Here is a 26,261-nt window from a genome sequence, read left to right as displayed (position 1 = left end):
CCCCCCGGCGCACGCGCCCCGCACACACCTCCCGCGCCGCGCCCCCGGGAGGAACGGGGGAGGGACGGGACGCACCTGAGCGGGCGGAGCGGGGGGAGGGGGCGGCCGAGCCACGGGGGGAGGGGTCGAGCGCCGGCCCGCGCGCGACACCTCCCACTTCCGGCGGCACGAACGGAGGGGGCGAGGCTCGAGCAGCGAGAGGAAAGGCCGCGTCGGCTCCGCGCCGCCCCCGACGGCGCCCTCTGGCGGCTAGAGCTAGCACCGCCCTGGGCGCAGCGAGGCTGGCGAAGACCCCTGAGATGTAAGTGGACCCTGCCCCGGCGCAGGGAAGAGGCCTGGTGGAGACCCGAGCCCTTCTGAGACTGTTACAGGGAGAGTCAGGGCCATGACGGTCAGAGGAAGAAGAGCAACGCAGTGTGTTTAAAGGTCGGAGCCGAAAGGCCCTTTTCAGAGGACGCCATGAAGGAGAAGTACACTCTGGGGAGGGATCCTGTTGAAGATGCCCAGAGAACTCCGGGCGTTGGAGCCCCCCGAGCTAAGCCTAAGCCCTGCCGCCGCTCCGCGGAGGCCTCCTGCAGGCTCCGTTCCGGAGCACCGGTTGCTGGGCCCGATGAGTTGGCGGGGGCTGGAGGACCCTCAGCTGATTGGCTGCGACACCCGAGCGGAAGTGATGCTGCTGTCACTGGCTCCTCGGGCTCCCGGGAAGCCGCGAGTTTCCGCAGGGAGGCGGCGGCGGCAGCTGCGGCCGGGCTGGTGAGTTGAGAAGTAGGTGGGGACTGGACATTGGAAGTCCGGGTGGCCCAGAACTGAGAGCAGCCGGCGTCTAAGGATGAGGGCGTTGCACAGAGGCGCTTTCAGTCCTGGTGCGGGGGGTCCCAGCGGTTCGGGGCCCCGGTCCTAATGAAGAAAGGGACACATTACACGAAGCAGTTGAGGACAGGGGAGGGGGAATCGGTGAAACTAGCCTCTGGACATGACTTGGTTCCTATGAGCAGTGTGTAGAGGCTGCAAGGAGGACAGTCGCTTAGGAGCATTATCTTGGACTTCGAGTTGCCCTTCCTCCTGGAGAAGAAGGTAAAGATAGGCCTAGCCGATGGGCGAGGTGGAGATCTTTCAAAAGGTGTTTAAGATTATTTCTCCAGATGTCCAGGGGATAAAAGTGCTGATCTGCCTGTGGGAGACAGGAAGGGCTCGAGTTTCTCTTTCTTCCGGAAATCTGCGGTAGGATGTACTGAGACTGAAGGAGCCTACCTAGATGGCTCATTACCTGAATATCTAAAAAGGTTTAATTTTTACTTAGTAGAGTATGCAGTCTGGGGAAGACACCTGAGTATCTTGAGACAATGGAGGCTACTGGAGGGTAGGGAAGAATTTGAGAGATAATAAGCCCTGGAACCTAAGAGGAAAAGAGAGAAATGTGGAATGGAGACTCTTGGAGGGAAATGTTAGGTAGCCTAAGTCCTCTCCCTTTCCAAGGAGTCTTCAGTGAAATACCTGTTTTTCTAGAATGTTTCTAATTGATTCGTTTTGGGTGTATGTCAGAGTTCAAAGCTGGCCCCCAGTTGGAATCAGTAGACAGCAGAAGCTTTTAAAGGAGTCCAGCCACCACATCTGCAGGTCCCCATGGTGGCCCACCAGTTCTAATTTGACCCTTTTATCTGTTTTTGTGCTTTTAAGACCATTTACCTGGTTCTGTGGATCCTGGGCAATTGGAGGACAGGTTCAGAGCCTGAGCCTTCATTTCCAAACCAACCTGCTGAGGTGGTTACAGGGGCATCTCTTCAGCGCAGCTTTTCAGCCATTTCTTATCTCCCAGTTGCCCTCTTGCCCTTCATACCTGTTTTGTTTTCATTCTTTGATTTTCTTCCTATTTCACCCTGCTACCTCCCTGGGCTAACAGTTAAGCTCTTTGCTAGGGCCTCTAGGGAAACAAATGAAAAAGGGTGGCATGATCGGACAAGAATAGGATTGCTGGGTTTTGTACTGATTTGACCTTGCTGTATCAGAGCTGTTCCAGTCTATGACTGGTTTTAGATTTCTAGCAATGACAATTATCATTGTCCAGCTTCTTGGGTGACTAGTCCTTGGCGACTAGTCCTTGGCTCTAGCCTCTGCTTGTTCCTCTGGGATTGGTGGGACACTGTTTTCTGTTCTTAGGGCCCACATGTCTTCAGCCTGTGCTCAAAGTCAACAGTACTCACAGTGAAGGTGGCAATTTTTCTCCATTTGCATAAAATGAGGATGAAGCGGTTAGCCAAATCAGGAGCTCAACCTCACAGAGAGCCCAGGTAGGAATGGAGCCTCATTGCATGGGAGTTAGCCCTGAGGACAACTAGACTAAAGTCAGCTGGGATATGATTTGTCCCTTCAAAATAAAGAAAGGAAGCATCCTCCTAAAGAACAGTCATGTTGCTACCAGTTGTTTGTGGAAGTAACATGTCCTCGGAGCCCTGAGAGTAGCAATATTGGGAAGAGGCGCTTGGAGCCTGTGAGCAACTGGACACCTCTTGGTTATCTGGTGTAGTGGGGTTTGGCACATCATGCCATGGGAGGTCATCCACTGGGGTTAGTCCTGGCCCATGCTCCACCTAGGGCTTAGCTTCATTGGTCCAGGGTAAATGTGATCAAAAAGAGAGGATCAAATGTTTCATAATTGGAATAGAGATTGGTTTCCAGGGGAGAGAGCTCAAAGTTACCCTCTCAGACCCCTGTGGTTATTACCTCTTTTATCTCTTTTATTCCATTCTCTTTGCCCACAGCCTGCTGCTCTGATGCCGAAGGGGAGACAGAAAGTGCCACACTTGGATGCCCCCCTGGGCCTGCCCACCTGCCTCTGGCTGCAATTAGCCGGGCTCTTTTTATTGGTTCCCTGGGTCATGGGCCTGGCAGGGACAGGTGGGCCTGATGCCCAGGGCACAGGGGGGCTAAGCTGGGCTGTGCATCTAGACAGTCTGGAAAGTGAGAAAGAGGAAGAAAGTCTGGAGCAGCAGGCACATGCTGTGGCCCAGGCTGCAGGACTGGTGAATGCTGGACGCATTGGAGAGCTCCAGGGGCACTACCTCTTTGTCCAGCCAGCTGGGCACAGGCAGGCCATGGAGGTGGAGGTCATCCGGCAACAAGCAGAGGCTGTGTTGACCAGGCACAAAGCTGTGCGCTGGCACTCAGAGCAGAGACTGCTGAAGCGGGCCAAGCGCAGCGTCCACTTCAATGACCCAAAGTACCCACAGCAGTGGCACCTGGTGAGTCCAGCCCTGCAGTGTCCATTTCAGATGGAGAGGTTCTGATCTAGCTCTTTAGTAGGCTTTTTACCAAATCCTTCTTCACTTGTCTCATCCTTTGCTGAGGGGACATTTCTGGGGGCTGGGTAGTATGGCATCCTCAGCCCCTACTTTCCCTGGAGAACCAGTGTCCTGCAGTGCTTGGTGTGAGTACTGCAGCCAGGCTGCCCAGGCTCACACTCCAGCTCTGCCACTAACTAGCATTTGTCTTTGGGCAAGCTGCTTCACCTCTCTATGCCTCACTTTCCCCACCTGCAAAATGGAGACTATAAAGTACCTACCTCCTAGAGTTATGACTAGGATAAGGGAACTAAGATATATGAAGCACTTAGAACAATGCCCGACACACAGTATAAATTATTTCATATGTGATAACTACTGACATTATTGCATAATAATCATATTATCCAACCCATAACCCTAGCTACCATTTCACCCTGAGTCGCCCATGAGTGATGCCAACCTTCCCTGGAGACCAGAGTCATGGCAGAGCTGTCATGTGCCTCCCTTGGTTCTGTTTCCCAGTGCTCTTTTGATCTGTAACCTCTGTCTGCTCTTTGGTGAAGTTCATAGGTGAAAAGGGACTGCTAGCTGTGACTTGTCTATCTCTAGGCTGGACTGTGTGTCACTAGATTCCTACCCCATCTCTCCTGTAGAATAACCGCCGGAGCCCTGGCAGGGACATCAACGTGACAGGTGTGTGGGAGCGCAATGTAACTGGGCGAGGGGTGACAGTGGTGGTAGTGGACGACGGAGTGGAGCATACCATCCAGGACATTGCACCCAACTATGTGAGTGACCTGGGGCGACCACTCCCGCCCCCTGGCATACTCCCTTCTTCCTGTTGCCTCAGTCTTATCCCCTTTCCTAGAGGGCACTGAGCCAAACCAAACAGTCTGGGAGGTGGGGTGCTGTTCTTCCTTCTCTCCTTTCCCTGCCAGCTTTCCAGGTTGGCAGTTAAGGCACAACAGGTGGCTCCAACCCCAAGGGAGAGCAATCCCAGGAGGTACTTCCTGCTTCCTGTTGCTGCTCCCTCTCTGGAGAGAAAGGAGTGGCCCGGGTAGGCAACTTCTTCCCTTTCCACTGTCCTGAGTACCTTCCCCTCTCCAAAGCATGACCTTCAGATAGCCCTAAATCTCTTTTATCTAAGAAATGTGGGCATGTTCTTGTAATAGGCCAGAGAGAAGTATGCTGAGAGATGTGGCACTTCTTTGTTCTGACCCAGTGTCCTTTGCTCATATCTTGTAGCCCCCGTGGTTTGAAGAGAGATGGGCCTGCTGCCCTTGCTTGGAATCCCAAACTCCCACTTCCTTTCTCTCTCTGACCCCTCTAACCAGTGAGTGACCACATGTCACCCCTCAATATTTCAGAGCCCCGAGGGTAGCTATGACCTCAACTCTAACGACCCTGACCCCATGCCCCACCCGGATGTGGAAAATGGCAACCACCACGGCACACGGTGTGCAGGAGAGATTGCTGCTGTGCCCAACAATAGCTTCTGTGCAGTGGGCGTAGCCTATGGGAGCCGCATAGCAGGTAATTTGGGCTTCCTACCTGCCTCGAGGGACTTTCCTGTGGCCATCGTGGTCATTCCCTGCCCTACACCCCCATTGTGTAACTTTATTCCACCCAAGTGTGCACAGCCTAGAGCAAAGGGTAAGCCCTTAATAGGACACTTAGCTCACTGTTTTTTCAAACATGTTTTCTTAGCAGCAAGCCCCACACTATAAAACAGATAAAAGTAGAGATGCTCTTGATGTGGGCTGGAGGCCCAACCCCCGCCCCTCCGCCCCCGTCAGTTTCTTCCTTTTTTCTGATTATCTGTGCCCCATCAAGGACCCAAATACTCGTAACAACTCCTTCAACTTGACTACATTATACTCATATTTTCATATGTTACAAAGTGTCTTCTCATCTGTTGTTCCTTCCCAGTCTCTTTTGTATATGGAGGCTGCTCTCACAGGCCCACCTCCCAACCCCCAGTGCTACTCATGGTCACAGTTGCTTTGCGTCCTTTCAAGAGAGCTGAGTAACCAGTCCTAAACTAGAAAAGGTTCTATGGTTCCTTCACCTCTCAGTCTTTGTCATGACAGAAGGTGAAGGGAATGAATAGGCGAGCCCTCCCCTTGATTCCTAGTAAATGCCTGGGAACCTACGGACCCAATGGGCTGGCTGTATTTCTATTAATCTCCAGCAGAGGGCAGTAGCCTTCTGCAGATGAAACTACAGAGGGGGCCTGAAACTTTCAGGGTCCAATTCCCTTTTTCTCAAAGCCCCATTTGTCCCTCCGTGGTCCACCAGGATATGACCCACCCTACTTTGGAGGGTAAAACTAGGCATCCCTGAGAGTGGTAATAGTGCTGAACACCATTTACTGAACACCTTTGACAAATCAAGCTCTGCACTAGGTGCTTTCCATGATGAAGTGTGAAAATAATAAGGGAGTTTTGGTTAGCTTCATTCTAGCCCCACTCTTTGTACCGGACTCCAAGATCATTAAAGTCTTAAGTTCCAGCATGTTAGTAAAAATATTTTTGGCTGGGCATGGTGATGCATGCTTGCAATCACATTTACTCAGGAGGCTAAGGCAGGATGACAAGTTCAAAGCCATTCTAGACAACTTTGCAAAAACCCTGTCTCAAAGTAAAAAGGGCTGGGAATGTAGCTTGGTGGTAGAGTATTTGCCTAGCATGTACATGGCTCTGGGTTTGACTCCTAGCACTGTTTAAAAAAAGTTTCGTTTTTTTTTTTTAATTTTGGACAAGTAATATAAATACATGGTATAAGAATTCAAAAAGTACAGAAAAGTATAAGAGGGAAAAAGTAGGCCTCCCACATGTAGCTCCCCATCACCCAGCCCCCCATTTAGGGAACTAGCACTGTTGACAGTTCTTGCAGGGCCAGCATTAGTGAGGAGCTGGTATGTCTTCAATGCCTAGGTATCCGGGTACTGGACGGACCACTCACAGACAGCATGGAGGCTGTGGCGTTCAACAAGCACTATCAGATCAATGACATCTACAGCTGCAGGTGAGGCAGAGCTTCAGAGGAGGCAGAGCAGGTAGAGGGCAGGAGGCTGGCATACCTGGGAGGAATCCTCTAACAAAAGGACAGCAAAATGGGTTGACTCAGGCAGGTCAGAAGAGGGGCTCATTTCTTCAGATCTCCAGCCACTGGGTCCTCAGTCTTAAGTTCCCATCATCCCAGTATTCAGTTTGCCACACAAAAAGTACCCAGCCTGCCCATATTTTTTAATTTTCTTAACTTACAAGGCCCCCAGGAGAAACTGGGCTATCCTTTCCACCCCAGGTAAACTAAATCCCAGAGGCAGTCCTTGCCATCAGGTTATGGCTCTGGTAGACTGGATAAGAAGGAACTGAGTCAGGTGGCCCCATGGTATTGATAGTACCTACTCCTCTCCCTTAACAAGTCCTCTTAAATCCTTGACATCAACCACAAGATATGTTTCCTCTTAGACAACAGAAAATTCAGCTTAAGAACCAAGAACTGACCCACATGGAACATCCCTTCACTCACGCCTTGCCATCAAGTCTAGTAGTAGATCCCTAGTAACCTGTTTCTCTTTACCACTGTGTACAATCCCTGTTCCCTGAGACCTGAGAAAGGACTTTTAGAGGCAGGATAAAGTAGTCCTAAATTGGAGACATTTCCAGGGAAAAGAGGAACCTTAGCACAGACTTCTGTGTTCCCCTGTGCAGAGATGGACTTTTGTGCCCTAGGTCTATTAGTCATGGGAATCCAAGTGGAGGGGATGTAGCTCAGTGGTAGGGTTTTTTCTAGTATGCTCAAGGCCTGGGTTCAATCCCCAGTATGGGAAAAAAAAAAAAAAAAAATTGGGGGGGGGGGGGGAGTTCTGAATTAGAACCCTTGGGAGGACAATAAGAGCCATAGGCAGAAGGGTGGCCAGCTGAGACTGGGAGTCCCTGAGTGAGTAGCCACAGCCACAAGCTGCTCCCTGTGTATATTTCTCAACAGCTGGGGCCCAGATGATGATGGGAAGACAGTGGATGGCCCCCACCAGCTTGGAAAGGTAACTGAACTTCATGAAGACAAGGGGCCTTGGACACTCTCGTCATTCAGTCCTAGAAGAACTACTATAAGTTGATCCCTCTTCCCACTCACTCCCACTTGCAAGGCCAGACTTTTGCCATCTAGCTCTGCTGCCTCCTCTCAGGAAGAAAGCACAGCTAACCTGGGGTAGAGGGCACCACTCAGAGAAATGAAGCAACGCTTTTAAGTTTTTTCCCTTTGATCTTGTTCGCAGCTCTCTTTCCTGGCCCCACTCTGTCATCTGATAAACAGAGTGCATCCATCAAATGGACAACTCCCCATCCCATGTCCACCTCTAAATCTCTTTCTCCCATACCCAGTGCCCTTTGAACATTTTTTCCCTTTTCTTTCTAGAAGGGGAGGAGACGGGGGCTGGTTTGGTAGGTAGAAGTCTTTCTGTGAGCTCCTCAACTGATACCTGACATTTTTGCTCCTCAGGCTGCCTTGCAACACGGGGTAATGGCTGGTCGCCAGGGCTTTGGGAGCATCTTTGTGGTAGCCAGTGGCAATGGAGGCCAGCACAATGACAACTGCAACTATGATGGCTATGCCAACTCCATCTACACAGTCACCATAGGTAGTGACCTGATGGTTCTGTATGTGTGTGTGTGTGTGTGTGTGTGTGAGAGAGAGAGAGAGAGAGAGAGAGAGAGAGAGAGAGAGAGAATGTATGTATGTGTGTGTGTCAGACAGACACCGTGTATTTTGGGGAATCATTGTGTCTTATCTAAATGTATGAGCACAAGTGTCTCTTTGGGCTCAAATAGCACTAGCCCTGCTCTTGGGATCTTAGGGCTTTCCTACAAACAAGTTCAACCATTCCTTAAAGATCACCTCCGCACCTCCAGCCCAACCACCACTAAGCTTCTGCTCTGGACTCTCTTTTCCGTAGCCCATTTGCCTCCTGCTTAAAACCTTCCCTGACTCCCTACTAGCCTAAATTAAGTGTCCTTTACCTATGTTATCACAGCATTTGTCACAACAAGTATATTTATTTACTTGCTCAGCTTCCCACCTGATTGTAGGTTTCTTGAGATCAGGATGTGGCCTTTTCTAGATGGCCCTATTGCCTAGCACAGTATGTGACTCCCAGTAGATACTTTGTAAATGTTGGGGAAAAAATGAGTAACTAGGTATAATGGTGGAAGCCTCTTGATTTTTCCCCAGAGCCCACAGGAAGAATAGTCATAGGGCTCAGAAAACTCTCTGCCACTTGAGGCTGCTTATTCAGATGAAGTTATGGGCATTCTATGACAGCTCAGATCATTTTTCCACTCAAGATGGCTACCCCAGATAATAACTAAAACAACTCTGATACCATCAGGCCACTATGCAGCTCCCTCATCTCAGCTCCCATATCCCTCTGTGCCCAGGTGCTGTGGATGAGGAGGGCCGGATGCCTTTCTATGCCGAGGAATGTGCCTCGATGCTGGCAGTCACCTTCAGTGGTGGGGACAAGATGCTCCGGAGCATTGTGAGTGCCTCCCAGGCCCTCTGCCCTCCTGCCCCTGCCCTTCCCACAAGAGTCCTCTCTGGCATCATAAGGTGTTCTTTTGTTTCTGGTTCCACTCCTCAGGCTCCTCTGCCTTCACAGATCTGTCACTCTTAAGGCATGCCACTGTTGGGAGAACCACCGAGGACTCCATAAATCTTCATGAACAGTTTTGATCTTAAAATTTTTAACTTGGGAAAAATGTACATATTGTTATAGAAACAAGTGTTGCAGTGATTAAACAACTTCTTTGAAATGTTTCCCTGTGGTAGAATTTGGGTTTGTGCTACTTTCCATGAACTTAAGAAATATAATCATGGCACTCCCAGAATTCTATGAGTTCTGTCATGTTGGTCCTCAAGAGTAGAGCCAGTGCTTATCTCTGTGGGATCGGTGGGAAAGAGGGCCTGTCTCCTGTCAACCCCATAGAGCTCCTGCCTAGAGCTGTCATTGGAGCCATAGCATGGAAACTGAAGCAGGGGACCAGAGCTGCTTAAGCCCATGGAACCTTGAAGGATCCAGTGGCTACTGCCTGCCCACTGTGCTGGGCTCTTTCCAAGCAGGTTTGAGCCAGCTCTATGGACCATCATCATCCTAGAGCTCCCTGCCTGGCCCTGTTGCCCATACAGTGTAACATGGGTATAGGAAGCTCCAATAAGAGCTGGGCTGGAGCCAACTGGTGTCAGATTTCTCCAGTGGCTGGGTTGGAAGTTCTCTCCGGGGCCACTGGGAATTAGGCAGCTTTGTCTTCCTGCAGGGTCAAGTTCAGTTTCCAAAACTAAAATTTTGTTATGCCCGTAAATGACTTCTGGTCAACACAATGTTCCAAGGCTCTGTGCCAGTTGACCCCTACTCCCTCCTCCCCGACCCCAGGGAGAAGAAGAAAGGGAGTGAACTGAAGTAAAAAGCAAAAGAGGCTTTGCTGGGCAGCCTGGGGTCCCTGCGCTGGCGTTTCCCACCCTGGGCCAGGCTGGGTTTGGATAAAGAGCAGGAACATACCGTGCTACTCACCCTGGAAGTATTCTGGGGGACCTCACTCACCTTGCCCCAGGCAGATTCCCAAGACGGCTCCCTAGCCATTGTCACTGTTGCTCTGTGGAACCTGGCTTCCCCCCTCCAAACTCAACTCGGCTTCTCACCCTCACCCCACCTTCCATCCAAACTATAATTTATCCAGAAATGAAAAGAGTTTATTTAGCCAAGTTTCCATTTTGGAATGTCCTTGCCCTGGAAACCTCCCGTTGCTGGTTTCTAGCCAATGACCAGGGCCGCTGGGTGGAGCTGTCTTTCTAAGGGCAGGGGTGCGGGCATGTGCTTTCCACCATTATGGCCTGGGGAGCTCCCCTGGTCTTCCCTCTGGTTGCACAGGACTGCCACCACCCTGGGCAAGTTCACAGGCTTCACAGCTACACATTGGACTATCATTGTGAGATTGTTTCCTTAACAGGAAAATATCAATCTGCTTCCTGGCACCAATGGGGTTTCCTACCTCATTGAGACTGTAACTTGGAAAGTATTTTTCCCTTTCCTTCTGGGAGTGTACAGTGTCTGGGTGAAAATTACATCTCTTGGCAGCTGCTGTAGCAGCTGGGAGGGAAGCAATGAGCACAATGGAGAAAGGGCAGCTCTTGGCAGAAGTTGGTACCCTGGTATCTTACCCAAAAGAGAAGTTTGGAAGAGAGGAATTCCAGAGTCTTTGTGCTGGCACTATAGGCTAAGGATCCAAGTGCCACATAGTGGAGCAGGTTCAGGCAGGGTCCTCCTCAGCCAATCCCTTGGAGGCTCCATGTTGATGGGACATGAAAAGAACTTGATGCCAGACAGATGCCATCTCCCCCACTCTCACACCCCAGATCAGAACCACAAGTGGAAAGGGAGGCTCCTGAAAACCCAGCTAAGCCACCAGTCAGAGCCCAGAGGCAGCTTATCCTGTGGGTGGCCACAGAGCAGGGTGCCAGACCGTGTACACACTGAGCCTATGCTAAGCCTGGGTGGGCAAGGACACAGCTGTCTCCCTGGGAACATACTCCCTGTGTTTGCACCCATGTCACCTCAGCCCCAGTGGCTGAGCTGCCAAATTGTATTTCCTTGACTGATGCTGTCACTGTTGTCCCAGCTCCAACTGAGGCCCAGCAGCTCCCCTGGCACTTCCTCTGTCTAGTGCGACTGTAGGGGTTGAAGGATTTGGGGTGGAACTTGGGAATGGTAGCAAGAAAATAGAGGAACAAGAATAGGAAATTCTTGTCTGCATCAAAATCTTCTCACATCTCCATTTCCTTTTCTTCCACAATCATGCCTTCAGGAGCAACTTTCATTTTGATTATATGGAGGTTCCTCGTGGGGCCAGAAGGACTAAGGGTCTCCTCTCTCCTGCTAGTGGGCCCCCATTCTGGTCTGACAAAGAAAGGACCCACAAGAGAGGGTTTTTCTGAGGACTAAGTGGTTCCCCTCCCTCCATACCTTGGAGCTTGGTCACTAACCCTCCCCACTCCCCCTTCCACTGCCTAGGTGACCACTGACTGGGATCTTCAGAAGGGCACCGGTTGCACAGAGGGCCACACAGGGACCTCAGCTGCAGCACCTCTGGCAGCTGGCATGATAGCCCTCATGCTGCAGGTGCGGCCCTGCCTCACGTGGCGTGATGTCCAGCACATCATTGTCTTCACAGCCACTCAGGTGAGATACTGGCAGGTAGACAAGTGGCCCTACCCAGCCCACCCCAAGGTTTGGGTATCAGCAGCTTCAGATTCTAAATGTCCCAAATGTTAGGTGTCAAGTCCCTTTCAGAATGGTATGTTTGAGAAGTGGTGTGGGGATCCCATCAAGACCACAGGCCTAAACTCACTCGAATCTCTTCTGCAAAGGAGAGCTCTGGCTGGGCTCCCTCTCTAGAAGCAAGCTCCTGGGGTGGTGACATCATGGGACTTTGACCTTTGGTCCCAGCTTTCCTGGGGGAATCCATTCCTGGTGGCCTCAGTGGATTGGCAAGTGGGAAGCAAGGATGTAGGTAATGCAGGAGACTGAACCAGGCCTCTGCTTTCAGTACGAGGACCGCCGTGCAGATTGGCTCACCAATGAGGCAGGCTTCAGCCACAGCCACCAGCATGGCTTCGGCCTGCTCAACGCGTGGAGACTCGTCAATGCAGCCAAGGTGAACAGGCGTTGGCAAGGTGGGATGGCCAGGGTGGAGTAACCGATGAAAGGCACGAGGCCTAAAATAGCGCCTGGCACACTGCAGGCACTTAATAAATATTCGTTCATTTCATTGACTCAACCACTTTCACCTTCATCACAGCTGATGGTCACTGCAGATGAAAACCACTCAGCACTGAACTGAAGCTCCCAGACTTATTGGCAGAGTCCATGGGAGCAGAGGATAGCCGGGGCCTCTCAGGTGCTCCAGTTCTCATTGTGCACCCTGGACATAACCATCTCTCTGGTTCCTTGACTTGATGCCCTAAGAAGCATTCCAGGGTGACAGCAGGAGCCTCAGGAATGAAAGAAGATGATGACAGGAGAGAAAAAATAGAGGGCTAGGCCTTAAAGATCACATTGGCCTGTGTGTGTGTGTGTGTGTGTGTGTATGAGAGAGAGAGAGAGAGAAGTCTGTTGATTTGCCATACCCCCTTTCTTTAACAGATCTGGACATCTGTCCCTTACTTAGCTTCCTATGTCAGTCCCATGCTGAAAGAGAACAAGGCTATTCCGAGGTTACCCAGCTCCCTGGAGGTACTGTGGAATGGTAAGTAGTCAGTCCAGAAGGGTTAATCTTAGGGTGGAGGCCTGGGCAGTGATGGGGAAGTGAAGCTCGTCCTCCCTGCGAGATTCTCCCCCCTTCCTTCAGGAGCTGAGCTCCAGCCAAACCTGTGGAGTTTTCTTTGACCATTTTAGGACATGTTGCTGCTTCTGAGTTGGCTGGCCCCCTGGCTGCTTAAACAAGACCTTTCTCCTGAGTTCCTAGTAGCGAAAAGGAGCTGCTGAGCAACCGGCTAGGAAGGCGGGTGGGCGGGATGGAGGTGGGACTTGGGAGACTTAGCAGGAGTTGAAAGAAGTGCCTGTGTACAAGACCACTCTATCCTAGTGGCCTTTGGATGAAGTAAAAGAGTTGGGAACTCTTTCCTTTGATTCTCGCGTCTATCTCATAGAGAGAGAGAGAGCCAGATGTGGTCTGTTGGGAATGGGACAGAAGTATGAGATCCCCTAGACTGGAGTTACCAGGGTTGCTAGAATTCTGAAGGGGTGGGGGTGGGGTGTATCTCCTAAGTCAGTGATGTGGTTTTATGTTGAGCACAGAGGCGGAAGCCCTTCCCAGAGAAAAAGCAACTGGACCCGGATGCTTGTACTAGAGGACCCCATGTCGGCACATTTTTGTTTTGTTTTGTTTTGTTTTGTTTTGTTTTGGTGCCAGGGACTGAATCCAGGGCCTTGCACATGCTGAGCATGTGCTGTACCACTGAGCTACACCCACAGCTGCTCTGCACATTTCCAAGTTTTCCTTACCCCTCTGTTCCTTGGGGGATTTTGTTTTATTTCTATTGTATTTTGAGGAATTTTGACAAGCAGAGTTACTCACTTTTTTTTGTGAAAGTTGAGGGACATCACACTTCATACCCAGATCAGAACCCTGTCCTCATGTTTGCTGTCCTCCTAGGAAATAGCCAAACCAGAGCCATGGCAGGAGGAGTGGCCAAAGGAGGGAGCCCAGAAGGAAGGCGGGAGGGGGCAACCTCCCTTGGGTGGAGCTTTCGCCGAGAAGAGTTGAGTTGCTCTCCCTAAGCATGTGCAGCTCTTGCCAGTCTCCCTGCATACGAAGGGAGACCTAGGGCTCCAGTCATGGCATTTTCCGTAAAAGGAATACTATCTTGGAAAGGGCATAAGGCATCAGCCAAGGCAGAGAAGTTCAAAAGCACACCCAGGAATGCAGTTTCATTGAAAGCCTGGCTTTGCACTCACAGTCTTGGGGATCACATGCCTTTTAACCTTCCCCTCCTGTTCAGGGCTGTTTACCATCACATCTGTCAGATGAAGAAGTTGACTTAGAGGACTAGGGACCTTTCCAGCTTTGTCATCCTCCGTTTCCCACTAATGAGGGCATGTTGCCCCAGAGTGACAAAATTCCCTAGGTATCAAGGCATCTGGCAATTTCTTGTCACTAGGACAAAGAGAAAGGGAGGTGAGTGGAAGATGGTCTAGGAGACAGAGCAGGATGCAGAGGAGAGAGGGATAGATCCAGGGAGGCTGGCTAGTGAGGCCCTCATCCAGGGCAGCAAGCAGTCCTGATGCTCATTTCAGAGGCCAGGAAAGGTGATTTGACATGACTACATTCACCCCTGAGCAGATATTAGAGAAGGTGTAAGCTTGAGGGCTGGCTTAGAAGGAAGCAAGTCCCAGGAGCATAGAACTGACCACTTCAGTTCCAGGCAGTTGAGAAACCTCCTCCCCTACAGCAAAGCTATAGTTTTTTTTTCCTAACAGAATCCTTGTATGATTCCTTGTATGGAGCTAATAAAAGGAACTTTTTATAAGGTAGAAGGAGCTGAATGTCCCTAATATAGAAGGATGTGAAAGACCTCTAAGACTCCAGTGTAGCATTGTCCTGCAAGGCTGTCTTCCATGATGGAAATGTTCTAGATCTGTGAACCCATATGGGTCTATTGAATGTTTGAAATGTAGTTAGTGTGACTGAAGAATTGAAGTTTAAATTAATTGAATTATAATTAAATTTAAGTGGTCACATGGCTGATGGCTGCCATCTTCTACAGCACTGCTGAAGAGCAAGACAGGTTTTCGTTTCTCCCCACTGACGGGAATTTAGGAGGAAAAGGGACGGGTTCCCTCAGTTCTTAATTCAACACTGGGTCTAAAATCTTCGCCAGACATAGGACATAGGATGGTAGGAGGGAGAGTTGAGTTTGGGAAAGAGTGACTTCTCAGAAGAAAGTCTGTGGGTTAGAAGATTCCTGAACACTTATTTGCACTTATCCTTTGTCCTTACATACGTCTGAGTATGCTAGCTAACCCTCTACCCACACAGTGAGTCTGTTCCTCACCTCTCCATGTCTTCCCTCTTCAGCCCACCTTTCCCTCTGTCCTTCCTTTCACCTTCCAACTGAAGTCCCCACCTCCCTTCGACCAGTAGCCTTTCAACTGAACTGAGTGAAGCCGCTGCTCCCTCTCATCGCGCAGTCCCTCTGCCCTGGAAGACTCACTTCACCACTAACTGTGCCCCTTGGACTAATCCAGGGACTAGTTCAGAGTCCATCCTTGTTAACCTTCTTTGGACTCTGACTCTACTAATGAGGGCTTCATTGCAACCCCTCTCTTCCTCTGGCTTCTGTGACCCCCTTTACTCCTTAGTCCTCTCTGTCCTCTGCCCAAGTTACCCCATTTTTTCGTTGGCTTGTTTACTGCTCCAGAGCTGTGAGTGTCTTCTAAGACTCATTCCATGGCTCTTTGTCCTCCTTCAGTTTCCTTTCCGTGTTTATGACTTCAGCTTCCATCTCTCCACAAAATTCCTCTAATTCTTATTCTACTCCCTCACGGGTGAAGATAGATTGTCAGAGCTTTCATTAGATTATGAGCACACTGAACTGGGACATCTTCTGGAACAGGGTAAGAGGTGAAAAAGTCCTCAACTTACCACAAACCAAATAATAATAATAATGAGGATCGTCAGCTAACACTTGAGTGCTTTCTGTGTGCCATTGACTCTTGCTTTGTTTGCAGTGCTGCAGTTGGAACCCAGAGCCCCACGCGCGTTGGGCAGGTGCTCTAATACTGAGCTACACACCACGCACACCCAGTAATAGCTCATTTCATTTATTAACTCATTGAATTCAAGTAGGAGTCATTGTAATATACTCACATGCATTACCACCCAGTCCCCACCCACACAATTAAAAAATGGATGTGATATGCCACTGTGTAAATTGCTAACACAGACAAGCACTCCTTTTTGGATTCTATTTTATTTCATAATGTTTCATAACATGTCATTTATTCTCCTTTATGTCCCTTCTCTGCCACCTCAGTGCTCTTCTCCACCTCTGCCAAGACTATTTTGCATTTAACACATAAAAAATTTCAGATTTCATTATCACCTCTCAAAAGGCAGCTTTTTTTTTTTTTTTTTTTTTTTTGTACCAGGAATTGAACCCAGGAGCACTTAACCACTGAGCCACATCTTCAGCCCATTTTATATATATAATTTTGAGACAGGGTCTCACTAAGTTACTTAGGGCCTCACTAAGTTGCTGAGCTGACTTTGAACTTGAGATCCTCCTGCCTCAGCCTCCTGAGCCACTGGGATTACAGTCATGCATTGCTGCACCCAGCTCAAAAGGCAGCTTTCTTTCCAAGTTTCTTCCACGTATGTCATTGCAATTACCATCTCCTAGTCCCCCAGACATTAAACTCTGAAGTTTTCAGTCCTTCTGTCCCCACTCCGCTCCCCAGCTCCCCAGGTCTCCTAGCCTTTCCCTAGCAGTTTAGTCTTTTTTTTTTTTTTTTTTTTCTCTGAAGTATCTCTTGATTTGATTCACTCATTCATTCTGCAAATATGTAGAACTTGTTTTGCCCTAGGCACTACAAAAATTCTAGGGATTCAGGGATAAGAAGTGACTTCTGCTCCTAGGGAACTCTCCCTGTGGTAGGGCGAGAGTGTGGTGTGCAACAGAGTGCACCATCATGGACACAGCCCTGGAGACAGCGCAGATGCGTTTAGAGCACAGCAGGGAAGGGTTCTTAAAGAACCTGAGTTTTACCATACCAGCTAGCCAGGAGAAAAGTGAGGAAAAGGACATCAGGCAGCAGGAACAACATGTACAAAGTCAAGGGTATCTTCAGAGAGCTGTAGGTAATTCAGGATGGCTGGAGCATGGTGTGCAGGAAGGAGAAAACTGGAAACTGGAGGTGGCAGATAGGCCATGTGTTTGTTCTTTACCTTGAAGCCTGCAGGAGCCTTTGAGTTAGATTGTCACCAATTAAGGTTGATGTAAGGGAGACAGAAGATTCAAAGATCTGCCCAAGGCCTCATGTTCTAGACACATGTACTGAAATCTTTACTGATATACTGGTTCACTGCCTGGGGATTCTGTGAAAGGAATTTGGGAGGGAAGAAGTAGAGGTCATCTGTGAAACAAATATATCAATAATTATTGAAATTAGGTGTTGAGAACATGTGTTCTCTTTTTATATATGTCTGAAGTTTTCTATAATAAAGTGTATATATATATATAAATTAATGTTATACTTAAGTATTTATATATGGTTACATAAATAAGTATAATATCTTTTGTTTTTAAAAATAGTTACAAATGAGAAGGTCTCCAGGTTTAGCTTGGGTGATGGACTAGATGGTGATGCTATCAGGTGGAATTGGGAATCCAGGAGGAGGAACAGATGTGGGCAAGGCTGTGAAGTAAAGAGAACTAGGGAAGATAACTTGAGCTATGCTATATTTGAGGCTTCTCTGCAAACCTTTTAAAGATTTTACCTACAGAACAGTTGAATAAATAAATTTTGGGTGTAATGAATTTGGGAGTCATGGAAGAAAAAGGTCTTAGAAATCATCAGGATTTACAGGTAGACAGTATGAAAGAGGACTCAGGATGAAGTCTGATGTTAAATGAGTGGACAGAGAAAAAGAGTTTCTAAGGAAAACTGAGAAGTAATAAACTGAAACTCAAGAGAAAAATCAGGAGAGTGGCATTATAGGAAGAGAGGATGGTTTCAGTGAAAAGAGGCAAGTAAAACAAGGACTGAAGAGCACGACCGGTGTTAACAAAGAGGCCACTGGCGACCTGGGGAAGACTCACTCCAGTGTATTCACAGGGCACCAGCTAGATTGCAGCTGGCTAAACAATTAATGAGGCTAGGAGAAGATGTCTAGTCATAGCTGGCAAATTGAACCCATGCTTTTATTCCTGCTCTCTCCCAAAACCTGACAAAAATAAGAATAAAGGAATAAAAATGATATAAGCACAAGGATAAAAAGAATGAGAGAGAAAACTACATCAAACAAGATTTCATCACATTTTTGGAAGATGGAAAAGAATGGAGAAGTGAGCAGGGCTAAGAAAACTGAATCCCATTCCTGCCATGGTACCCAAAAGGCTCAGAACTTAGAGGCCCCATGTGCTATAGAAGACAAAGTATGGGACTAAAAATAGGGGTCAGCTGCAGGTTAGACTCCAGTCATCTTCTCTTATCCTAGTAGCCAGTGATAGCCCATTCCTTTTCCATATAGGAGTCAGGAAGTTTATTCTCCAGAGTCAGGGGCTCCAGGTGTAGCACAAAGTAGGAGGCAGGGACTACACTGAGAAAAGGAGACCCTCTCCATGAAGCCAGCTGCTCAGATCCCAGGGCACTGCAGCCAAGAGCTCAGAAACTCCTTGACGGAGAAATGGAATGACTCCTTGGCAAAAGACAAAGATGCGGACATGTGGGCTCCTCCAGTGACATAATCAGGCCCTGGTCCAAGTAACATTGGACCTTCCAGGTGAAATTTTCCATCTGTGGTGAGAGCTTCCAACTGGCTTTTGAAGATAACAGGAATCACTAGCCATTTGAAAAAACTCTTCTGAAAGTCTTGTCAACCAATGATTATTGTCAATCAGTGGAATTAAACCAAGAGAATAAAAGGAAAGGAAGAAAGCAAATGAAGGAAGGAGGAGAGGGAAGAAGAGAAGGAGGGTAGAGAGGAAGCAAAAGCCCAGGTGGGATAAAGGAAGGTCCCAGCTCAACAGCAGTGCCACAGGTAGGAAAGGGACAGAATGCTCCAAAGAGAATTCTCAGGGCAAATATCATTGAGGGAGCCCCTGATCTGTTCATTCATTTAGAAAAATGATATTCAGGAATGTTTTATGGTTCTTTTGTGCAGTTTGGGAAGAATCAGTGATAGAGATATGAATATAAGTAAACAAACAAACAAACAAAAAAAAAAAAAAAAAAAAAAACCAGGGCAATTATTAACTCCAGAGGGGAAACAAGTCATTTAGGAAATGAAACATAATCTTTGTATGCTGCTTGGCTAAATTCCATATTGTATTTATAGGGTCATCATAAGGTAAATAAAATATTGATCTACCTAAAAATTATTATATAATTAGTTTGAGAAGGCAGAAAGAAGGACAAGTTGGAGAGAAGGTGTGGGCATAGTGTGTTCAATTCTCATCAGTTATACTGAAAGTCAATAAATAATGTCTCAAATTGATAAGCCATGAAAGCTGGGCACAGTAGCATGTGCCAGTAGTCCCAGCTACTCAGGAGGTGGAAGCAGGAGGATCACTGGAGCCCAGAGGTCAGACTAGTCAGGCAACATAGTGTTCAAGACAACATAGTGAGACCCCTTCTCCAAAAGAAAAAAGAAGTTGGATAAACCATGAAATAGCTGTATGTATCTGTTATGTAGAAACATGAAGGTAGATCCTAAAAGAAAGCAACCAGAAATAGTGTTTGCCTCTAGAGAATGGGTCACAAAGATGAGGGGGAGAGTAAGAAATTGTTCTTTTTCATGATAGGCACTCTAGAATCAACTTACATTTAAAACTGGACTTGCAGCTGGGCACCATGGCACACGCCTGTAATCCCCATTGTTCAGGAGTCTGAGGCCAGAGGATCACAAGTTCAAAGGACTGGGGTTGGGGCTGGGGCTGGGGATATAGCTCAGTTTGGTAGAGTGCCTACCTCACAAGCACAAGGCCATAGGTTCAATGCCCAGCACCACAAAAAAAAAAAAAAAAAAAAAAAAAAAAAATGTAGCTCAGTGATAGAGCACTTTGTCTAGCATGGGTGAGCCCTGGGTTCAGTCCCCAGTATTGAAAAAAAGTACATACAATACTATTTTCATAGGAAAAAAATGTCAAACTAGCAATTGTGAATATATAAGATTTTCTCAAGAAGTTTGGCAGTAAGGAAAAGGAATGATACATAATAATTATGTAAGCTTAGTATTTGGTAGGTCACTGTTTTAAGCACTTTAGGTACAGATACTGTAACCAATCCTAACAACAGTGTCATAGGTACTGTTACCAGTTTCATTTTATAGATAAGGCAACTAATTCAATTCTCACAGTCAATAAGTGGCAGAGCTGGGATTTAAACCCAGGCTAGATGGCTCCAGAGCCGATGCTCTTAAAACCAGGAAGCAGAGGGAAATGAAGAATGGAGAAAGGGCTTATTTATGTTTGTTTTTTTGTGCATAGAAGGAAAAACATAAGCAAGGAGATCCTTCCAAGAAGATGGATAACTGGGCTGATCCAGTGTTTGACATTTGCCCAAGATTGCTGTGAACAGACAAGAAAGCAAGGGGAGCTTGAGGTGTAAACAAAGTGTTGTAGAGAGGAGCTGCAGGACCTTGGCCAGTCTGAAGAAAGGAACTTGATGGATGGCAAGGAAAGGAAGGGCCAAGCAAACAGAGGAGGGGGGTATTTTCAGACAAAGTGAGACAGGTGGAATTAAACAAAATAAACCCTACACACACACACACACACACACACACACAGGCTAGGTATGATGTGTTAGACAATCACCAACATATTATCAGGAGTTATAGGTGCCTTTACATTTAGACTTTCTTTTTGTACCAGGAATTGGACCCAGGGGTGCTTATCTACTGAGCCACATCCCCAGCCATTTTTTATATTTTATTTAGAGAGAGGGTGTTGCTGATTTGCTTAGGACCTCGCTAAGTTGCTGAGGCTGGCTTTGAACTCAACGATCCTCCTGCCTCAGCCTCACGAGCCACTGGGATTACAGTTGGGCACCGCCACACCCATTCTGACTTTTGCTCATGTACTTTTCTAATTTACCTCCAGTTAATCTGTATTGCTTACATAATAAGAAATACAGTGGAACTTACTGTTCCACTCAGAAGTGAACCAGTCCTGGGGTATGGTCCTGGATATAGGTGGCTGATATGGGAAGTAAAAAATGTGGAGTTAGGCTGAGCATGATGGTACATACCTGTGAACTCAGCAACTCAGGAGGCTGAGGCAGGAGGATTGCAAGATCAAGACCAGTCTCAGCAAATTAGCAAGGTCCTCAGCAACCTAGTGAGACCCTGTCTTAAAATAAAAGGACTGGGAATGTAGCTCAGTGGTAAAGCACCCTGGGTTCAACCCCCAGTACCAAAAATAAAAAAAGTTATGGCATTAGAGAGGTAGTTCTCATGGATGTTGATGTCACAATAAAGAAGGGGAACTGTCACTCTTCACTGAATATAATGAGGGGTCTAAGAGGAGATCAGGATTAGGAAGGACAGAAAGCTGGTCATGGTGGTAATCCCAGTTACTGAGGAGGCTGAGGCAGGAGAATTGGGAGTTCAAGGCCAGTATGGACAATTTTGCAAGACTGTCTCAAAATTAAAAAATAAAGGACTAGGAATGTAGTTCAGTGGTATAGTGTTTACCTAGCATGTGTAAGGCCCTGGATTCAGTCCCTAGTACTGTCTCCCCCCACCAAAAAAAAAAAAAAAAAAAAAAAAAGAGTACCTTGGGCCTTTCCTTTCTCCTTCTGTCCCAGTTATCCATGCACACATCACCTCATCCCCTAGAGCTGATTTTCCTCTCCATGTTTCATCCTACCCACAAACAGCTATTAGATAAATCTTCCTCAAGCATTTTTAAATTAAACTGCATCCTTGCTCAATAATTTACAATAGTTCTCAAATCCTTTTTTAACATTTTAAAAATGTTAAAGCCCTTCCCATCCTATGTCTCCTTTCCCCTCTTTTCTAGTACCTCTCTGAGCTTCTTCATCTATAAAATGAAGGTATTGCTCTCTGTCTTGCACTGGGAATGAATTCTTGGAAGAAAAGTTCCTTTAAAAAGATTCAATTGAAACAGATGAGTGTCACTTGAGTCCTAATAAAATAGTAAACCTGATGGTTTCCTTAAATGAAAGTTTATAAAACCAATACAGTGGTGTCTACTTAAAAAGAAAGAATTATTTTTATTGCTATCTAATTTTTTAACAAGCCCCAATTGAGTCTTGCACTTCATTAGTTTTTATTTCAAATTTTTATTTTGAAATAATTGTTGATTCATAGGAGGTTGCAAAACAAGGTACAGGTAAATCTCATGCACCCCTGTTCCAATCACATCATACACAATAATAATACCAAAACCAAGCAGTTGACGTTAGTACAATTCACGTGGGTCAGTTTTTACCAGGTTGACATGCAGTCGGTATTTGTGTATGTGTGCAGCCTTGCATAACCATCACCGTAACCAGGGTCCAAAATATGACATCATAGGATTTCTTCAAGTTACCTCACACTCATGTTCTTTTCCCATCCTGAGCTCCTGACCACCCCAAATCTGCTCTCCATCTCCTCAGGTATATTATTTCATAAATGTCATGTAAGTTAAATCATGTAGTATGTATCCTTTGGAGATTGACTTTTTCCATTCAGCACGATTTCCTCAAACTTTATCTACTTTGGTAGTTTTGTTTTAATTAATTTTATCCTGGGTGTGGTTGCACATGCCTGTAAACCCAGTGACTTGGGAAGGTAAGGCAGGAGGCCAGGGGCACTTAGCAAGATGCTGTATCAAAAAGGATAGGAGATGTAGCTCAGTGGTGGAGCACTTAATTAGCAAGTGTGAGCTCCTGGGTTCAATCCTCAGTACTGAAAAAAAAATTAATCTTTTATTATCTTCCATATATAAGACTTGTTCATCTCTTTATATATGCCACTTACCCCTTTATCTTTGTAAACACCACTTCCCCTTTCTAGAATATCTTCTCCTAATCAGTATTCATTTCCTTCTTCAGCATGTCTATTATCTACCTCAACTCACCTGACTCATGTCTTTTCCCTTATCAATTATGTATGTCGTATCATATCATTTTCCATGTGCAAATAGAAGGCAGGGTTCATATCCAACTTATCTAGCATCTAATACAGTGCCTGAAAATTAGGAGGTACTCAGTAGATAATTTTTGGATGCATGAATGAAATGAAGTTACTCAATTGGGTTTTTATTTATGTTTTTTATTGTTTTGGTTTTTTTGTTTTGTTTTGTTTTTGCAGTGCTAGGGGTCAAGCCCAGAGCCTTGAATATCCTAGGCAGACACTTTTCCACTTAGCTTCATCTCTAGCCCTTCAGTTGGGTCTTGGTTGTGTATGTTATTTTCCCATCTATACTCTAAACTAGGTTATGAACTTCAAAGCACCACTGCATTCCAGGGTACACCCGGTCACAGTTCAGTTTGCCATAGATGTTGGTATGTGTGGCATCAGTAAGCTCGTGCTTTTGTGTACATTGGGATGAAGTGAGGGCGTAAGTGTCTGTGGGCTGGTTTCCCAGCTGCCCAGCCTGACTTCCTACAGTCAGCAGGATGGACCTGGAGATGTCAGGACTGAAGACCCTGGAGCATGTGGCAGTGACAGTCTCCATCACTCACCCACGACGCGGCAGCTTGGAACTGAAACTGTTTTGCCCCAGTGGCATGATGTCCCTTATCGGCGCCCCCCGCAGCATGGACTCGTACGTACACCTGTCCATGACCCCTGCAACAAGAGTCTTTTCAAATGGATGCTGGCACTCTCCTAAAGCAAGTGTGGCACTGGCTATCGCTGGCAGCAGGAAGCCGTTGATCACATGCTGTGTTCAAGTGCTGACAATGTGCTAAGCATTGTACTCTACATGTATTTGCTCTGATCCTTAAAGAACCTTGTGAAGTAGACTTTGTTACCTCCTTTTGCAGATGAGTAAACAAGTTATGGAGCTAGTAACACCTGAGAGTAAGAATAAATGTAGACGTGTGGGACTCCCAGGCCACGCTCTCTCCAGTTTAGCTTTTTCCACTCTGCCACATGGAACCGAGTCCCTCATTCCCTGAGATCCCAGGAGCAAGGGGCAGCCCTTGAGGACCCCACTTGACTGCCTCCAAAATGACTATAGCTCCTTTCTGTGCCTGCTACAGTAAGAAAATGATGCTTCTGGAGAAGGGTCAGCTCCCTGTGCCGTGCCTTCCATGTTTTCTGCTTTGCTCATTCCCTAGGGATCCCAATGGCTTCAACGATTGGACGTTCTCCACTGTGCGGTGCTGGGGAGAAAGGGCAAAAGGCATCTACAGACTTGTTATCAGGGATGTAGGTGAGCCTCCCTGCCCTTCCATCAGGGCCCTGCCTCTCCTGATTGTCTTCTGGTCCCTCTGGCTCTCAGAGGCCCCCCAGAAGCTGTCCCATGTGGAATACACAGGGTTGCCGGTGGCTAAGAGGGTAGATGCCAAGAAATTTGCCCCATCCAAAAATTGAGCACTGATCTCTAAAACTGTTCATTTATACTATTCCTTGGAGAAGTGACTGATCCATTTTTCCTCAGGATAGCAACAAAAATTCCTTGTTGAAACCACATTTCAAGTCTTTTCACATATAACCATCCTTCGGCCAGCCCTGGTAGGCAGGTAAGGGCAGGACTAACTTTCACCATTTTTTTTTAAACTGCAGCCCAGAGGTTTGAAGTGACTTGTATGAAGTCACAATAGTAGTGAAGGTCAGTGAATACTCAATACCTGCAATATCAGTGAGGAGACTGGAAACTGAGCCCAGCCCTTCCAACTTCCAGTCAAGTGAGGTATTCACCAGATCAGTGGTTTTCAAACCTTTAATTTGGTGGAAAGGTAGTTTTTCTTTCCAAAAAAATCCCATCTGAAACCCCAAAATATGGAAACTAAAGGCACAACTCTGCTCTGAGCATATCCTTCCAGCCTTCCCTTTCCATCCTGAGGGCACCCTGCGAGGTGCTTCTGCAGAACCCCGGGTCTGTGGGACACAGTTAGACAACCTTTACAGCACGCCATTGGTCTGAGTCCCCTCGGGAGGCGGGCGGGCTGGTGTGGCCAACAGAGGGGCATTGCTCATGGACTTCCCGCTTGCCACCCAGGAGATGAGCCGCTCCAGGTGGGCATCCTCCAGCACTGGCAGCTGACCCTGTATGGCTCCGTGTGGAGTCCAGTAGACATCAGGGACAGACAGAGGTAGGTGTAGCTGCATGTGCCGGAGGGAAGGCAACTCGTGAAGGGATGGGAGAGGCACACAGGAGCCCCATCTCCTTCTGAATCCCAGCTGGGCTTCCCAACTCCAGGCTCAAACCAGTAGACAGAGCCATGCGCTGGGAACCCCCAGTGCTCCTGCCCTGTTTCCTGTGGGGCTTTCTTCCTCCTTTCATCAGTAAGGTGGGAGGATGGGTGAGGGCAGATGGCAAAGGAACCATGTCCAGTAGCGCGTCCTCATCCCTTTGTTTTTCCACAGGCTGTTAGAAAGTGCCATGAGTGGAAAATATCTACACGATGGCTTTGCTCTGCCCTGCCCACCTGGGCTGAAAATTCCTGAGGAAGATGGTTACACCATTACCCCGAACACCCTCAAGGTACTAGGACAAAAGCTATAGACAGGCAGGACTGTGCTGGGGGGTTTAGTCTTTGGGGCTGTTCAGCAAGGGTGGGGAAGACCTGGGTCCCAACAGTGGTTTCATAGAATTGCTCCTTCTCTTAGGGGGCAGTCCTTGTGTGGGGGAGGGCTGTGAGGAGGGGGAGGGCTGTGAGGAGGGGGAGGGGTGGGAGAGGCAGTGCCCAGAAGGGGAGACTGCCCAAGCTCATGGTTCTGAGCTAGAAGCAGTCCCTAACATAGGTGCCTGACTTTTCCCCAGACCCTGGTGCTGGTGGGCTGTTTCACCATCTTCTGGACCATTTACTACATGCTAGAAGTATATTTGAGCCAGAGGAATGTGGCTTCCACTCCAGGCTGTAGGAGTGGACCCTGCCACTGGCCCCAACAGAGCCGAAAATCCAAGGAAGAGGGGACAGAGCTAGAATCAGTGCCACTTTGCAACAGCAAGGATCTAGATGGAGCAGAGACAGACAGAGGGGGCTCTCCTACCACCTCTGGCCTCCTCACCTCAGACCTGCTCGATGAAGGGAACTGGAGCCTGTTCCAGAACAAAAACGCCCTGGACTGCCCTCAGCAGCACCAGCCCTCAGGCCTCGTACAGGGAAAGGAGGAGCAGATTTGCTGACTTTGGAGCCTGACCGACGCGACGTGGGGCAGATTCTTCCTTCCCGACTTTGGGGAGCTCCAGAGAGAAAGCAGACCTGATGCTTACATCTGGAAGCCGAGCCTAAACAGCATTTCCTGGCTGCTCTCGGGAGGGTGAGGGCCTTCCTGAGTACAAGTGGCAGAGGACTGATGCCAGAGAACATTCTGGCTAGAGACACAGGACGGTTCTCCCACTGACTGGGAGGGCTTGGTGAGAAGTTCCTAAACGAGGGATTGGTGCCTGCACAGGGCAGGCCTCCCTCCCTCCCCATTCTCCTGGGCAAGACAGTGATCTAGGTCACAGGGAACCCCGCTTGTGTGCGGGCGGAGAAGGTGCCTGCATAGCCCGAGAGTGTCTCCACAGGAACATGACTGG

The 26,261-nt window shown here is 47.8% G+C and overlaps 2 protein-coding genes across 6 annotated transcripts in view; one reads left to right on the top strand and one right to left on the bottom strand.

Moving 5' to 3' along the window:
• The window catches only part of RNF214 (ring finger protein 214), a 31,880-nt gene extending 31,475 nt beyond the window's left edge, over positions 1-405 (bottom strand). For 2 of the 4 annotated variants that reach the window (XR_013757879.1, XM_079105214.1), the window contains exon 1: positions 76-208. The gene's annotated coding sequence lies outside the window, so the exon portion shown is untranslated. Of the gene's footprint in view, positions 1-28 lie in introns of all 4 variants that reach the window. The other 2 variants (XM_079105212.1, XM_079105213.1) reach the window with 2 other exon arrangements.
• A 114-nt stretch (positions 406-519) lies between these two features.
• Positions 520-26,191, top strand: PCSK7 (proprotein convertase subtilisin/kexin type 7). 2 transcript variants are annotated; one of them, XM_079105211.1, is made up of 17 exons: positions 520-753; positions 2,158-2,288; positions 2,760-3,239; positions 3,935-4,069; positions 4,649-4,814; positions 6,218-6,308; positions 7,275-7,329; positions 7,788-7,926; positions 8,723-8,823; positions 11,350-11,517; positions 11,885-11,992; positions 12,481-12,583; positions 23,177-23,333; positions 23,851-23,945; positions 24,735-24,828; positions 25,103-25,220; positions 25,500-26,191. In XM_079105211.1, the coding sequence occupies exons 3-17, from the start codon at positions 2,772-2,774 to the stop codon at positions 25,863-25,865; spliced, it is 2,364 nt and encodes a 787-aa protein (XP_078961337.1). In that variant the 5' UTR covers positions 520-753; positions 2,158-2,288; positions 2,760-2,771; the 3' UTR covers positions 25,866-26,191. The 2 variants fall into 2 exon arrangements, 1 of the variants encoding a protein (XP_078961337.1); XR_013757878.1 differs by lacking the exons at positions 25,103-25,220; positions 25,500-26,191 and having other exon boundaries at positions 23,851-24,255; positions 24,735-24,752.
• Positions 26,192-26,261: the final 70 nt, after the last annotated feature.

Source organism: Sciurus vulgaris (genome assembly GCF_902686455.1).
Source record: "Sciurus vulgaris genome assembly, chromosome: 11".
NCBI lineage: Eukaryota > Metazoa > Chordata > Mammalia > Rodentia > Sciuridae > Sciurus > Sciurus vulgaris.
The sequence above is the reverse complement of the archived record's forward strand: the minus strand, read 5'-3'. Positions and strand labels throughout refer to the sequence as shown.

Bases quoted from the DNA above. Each gene is read 5' to 3' on its own strand.
- PCSK7 (XM_079105211.1), top strand. From the start codon at position 2,772: ATGCCGAAGGGGAGACAGAAAGTGCCACACTTGGATGCCCCCCTGGGC. The intron at 3,240-3,934 runs GTGAGTCCAGCC...TCTCTCCTGTAG, and splicing joins ACCCACAGCAGTGGCACCTG to AATAACCGCCGGAGCCCTGG. The intron at 23,334-23,850 runs GTACGTACACCT...CTCATTCCCTAG, and splicing joins GCCCCCCGCAGCATGGACTC to GGATCCCAATGGCTTCAACG.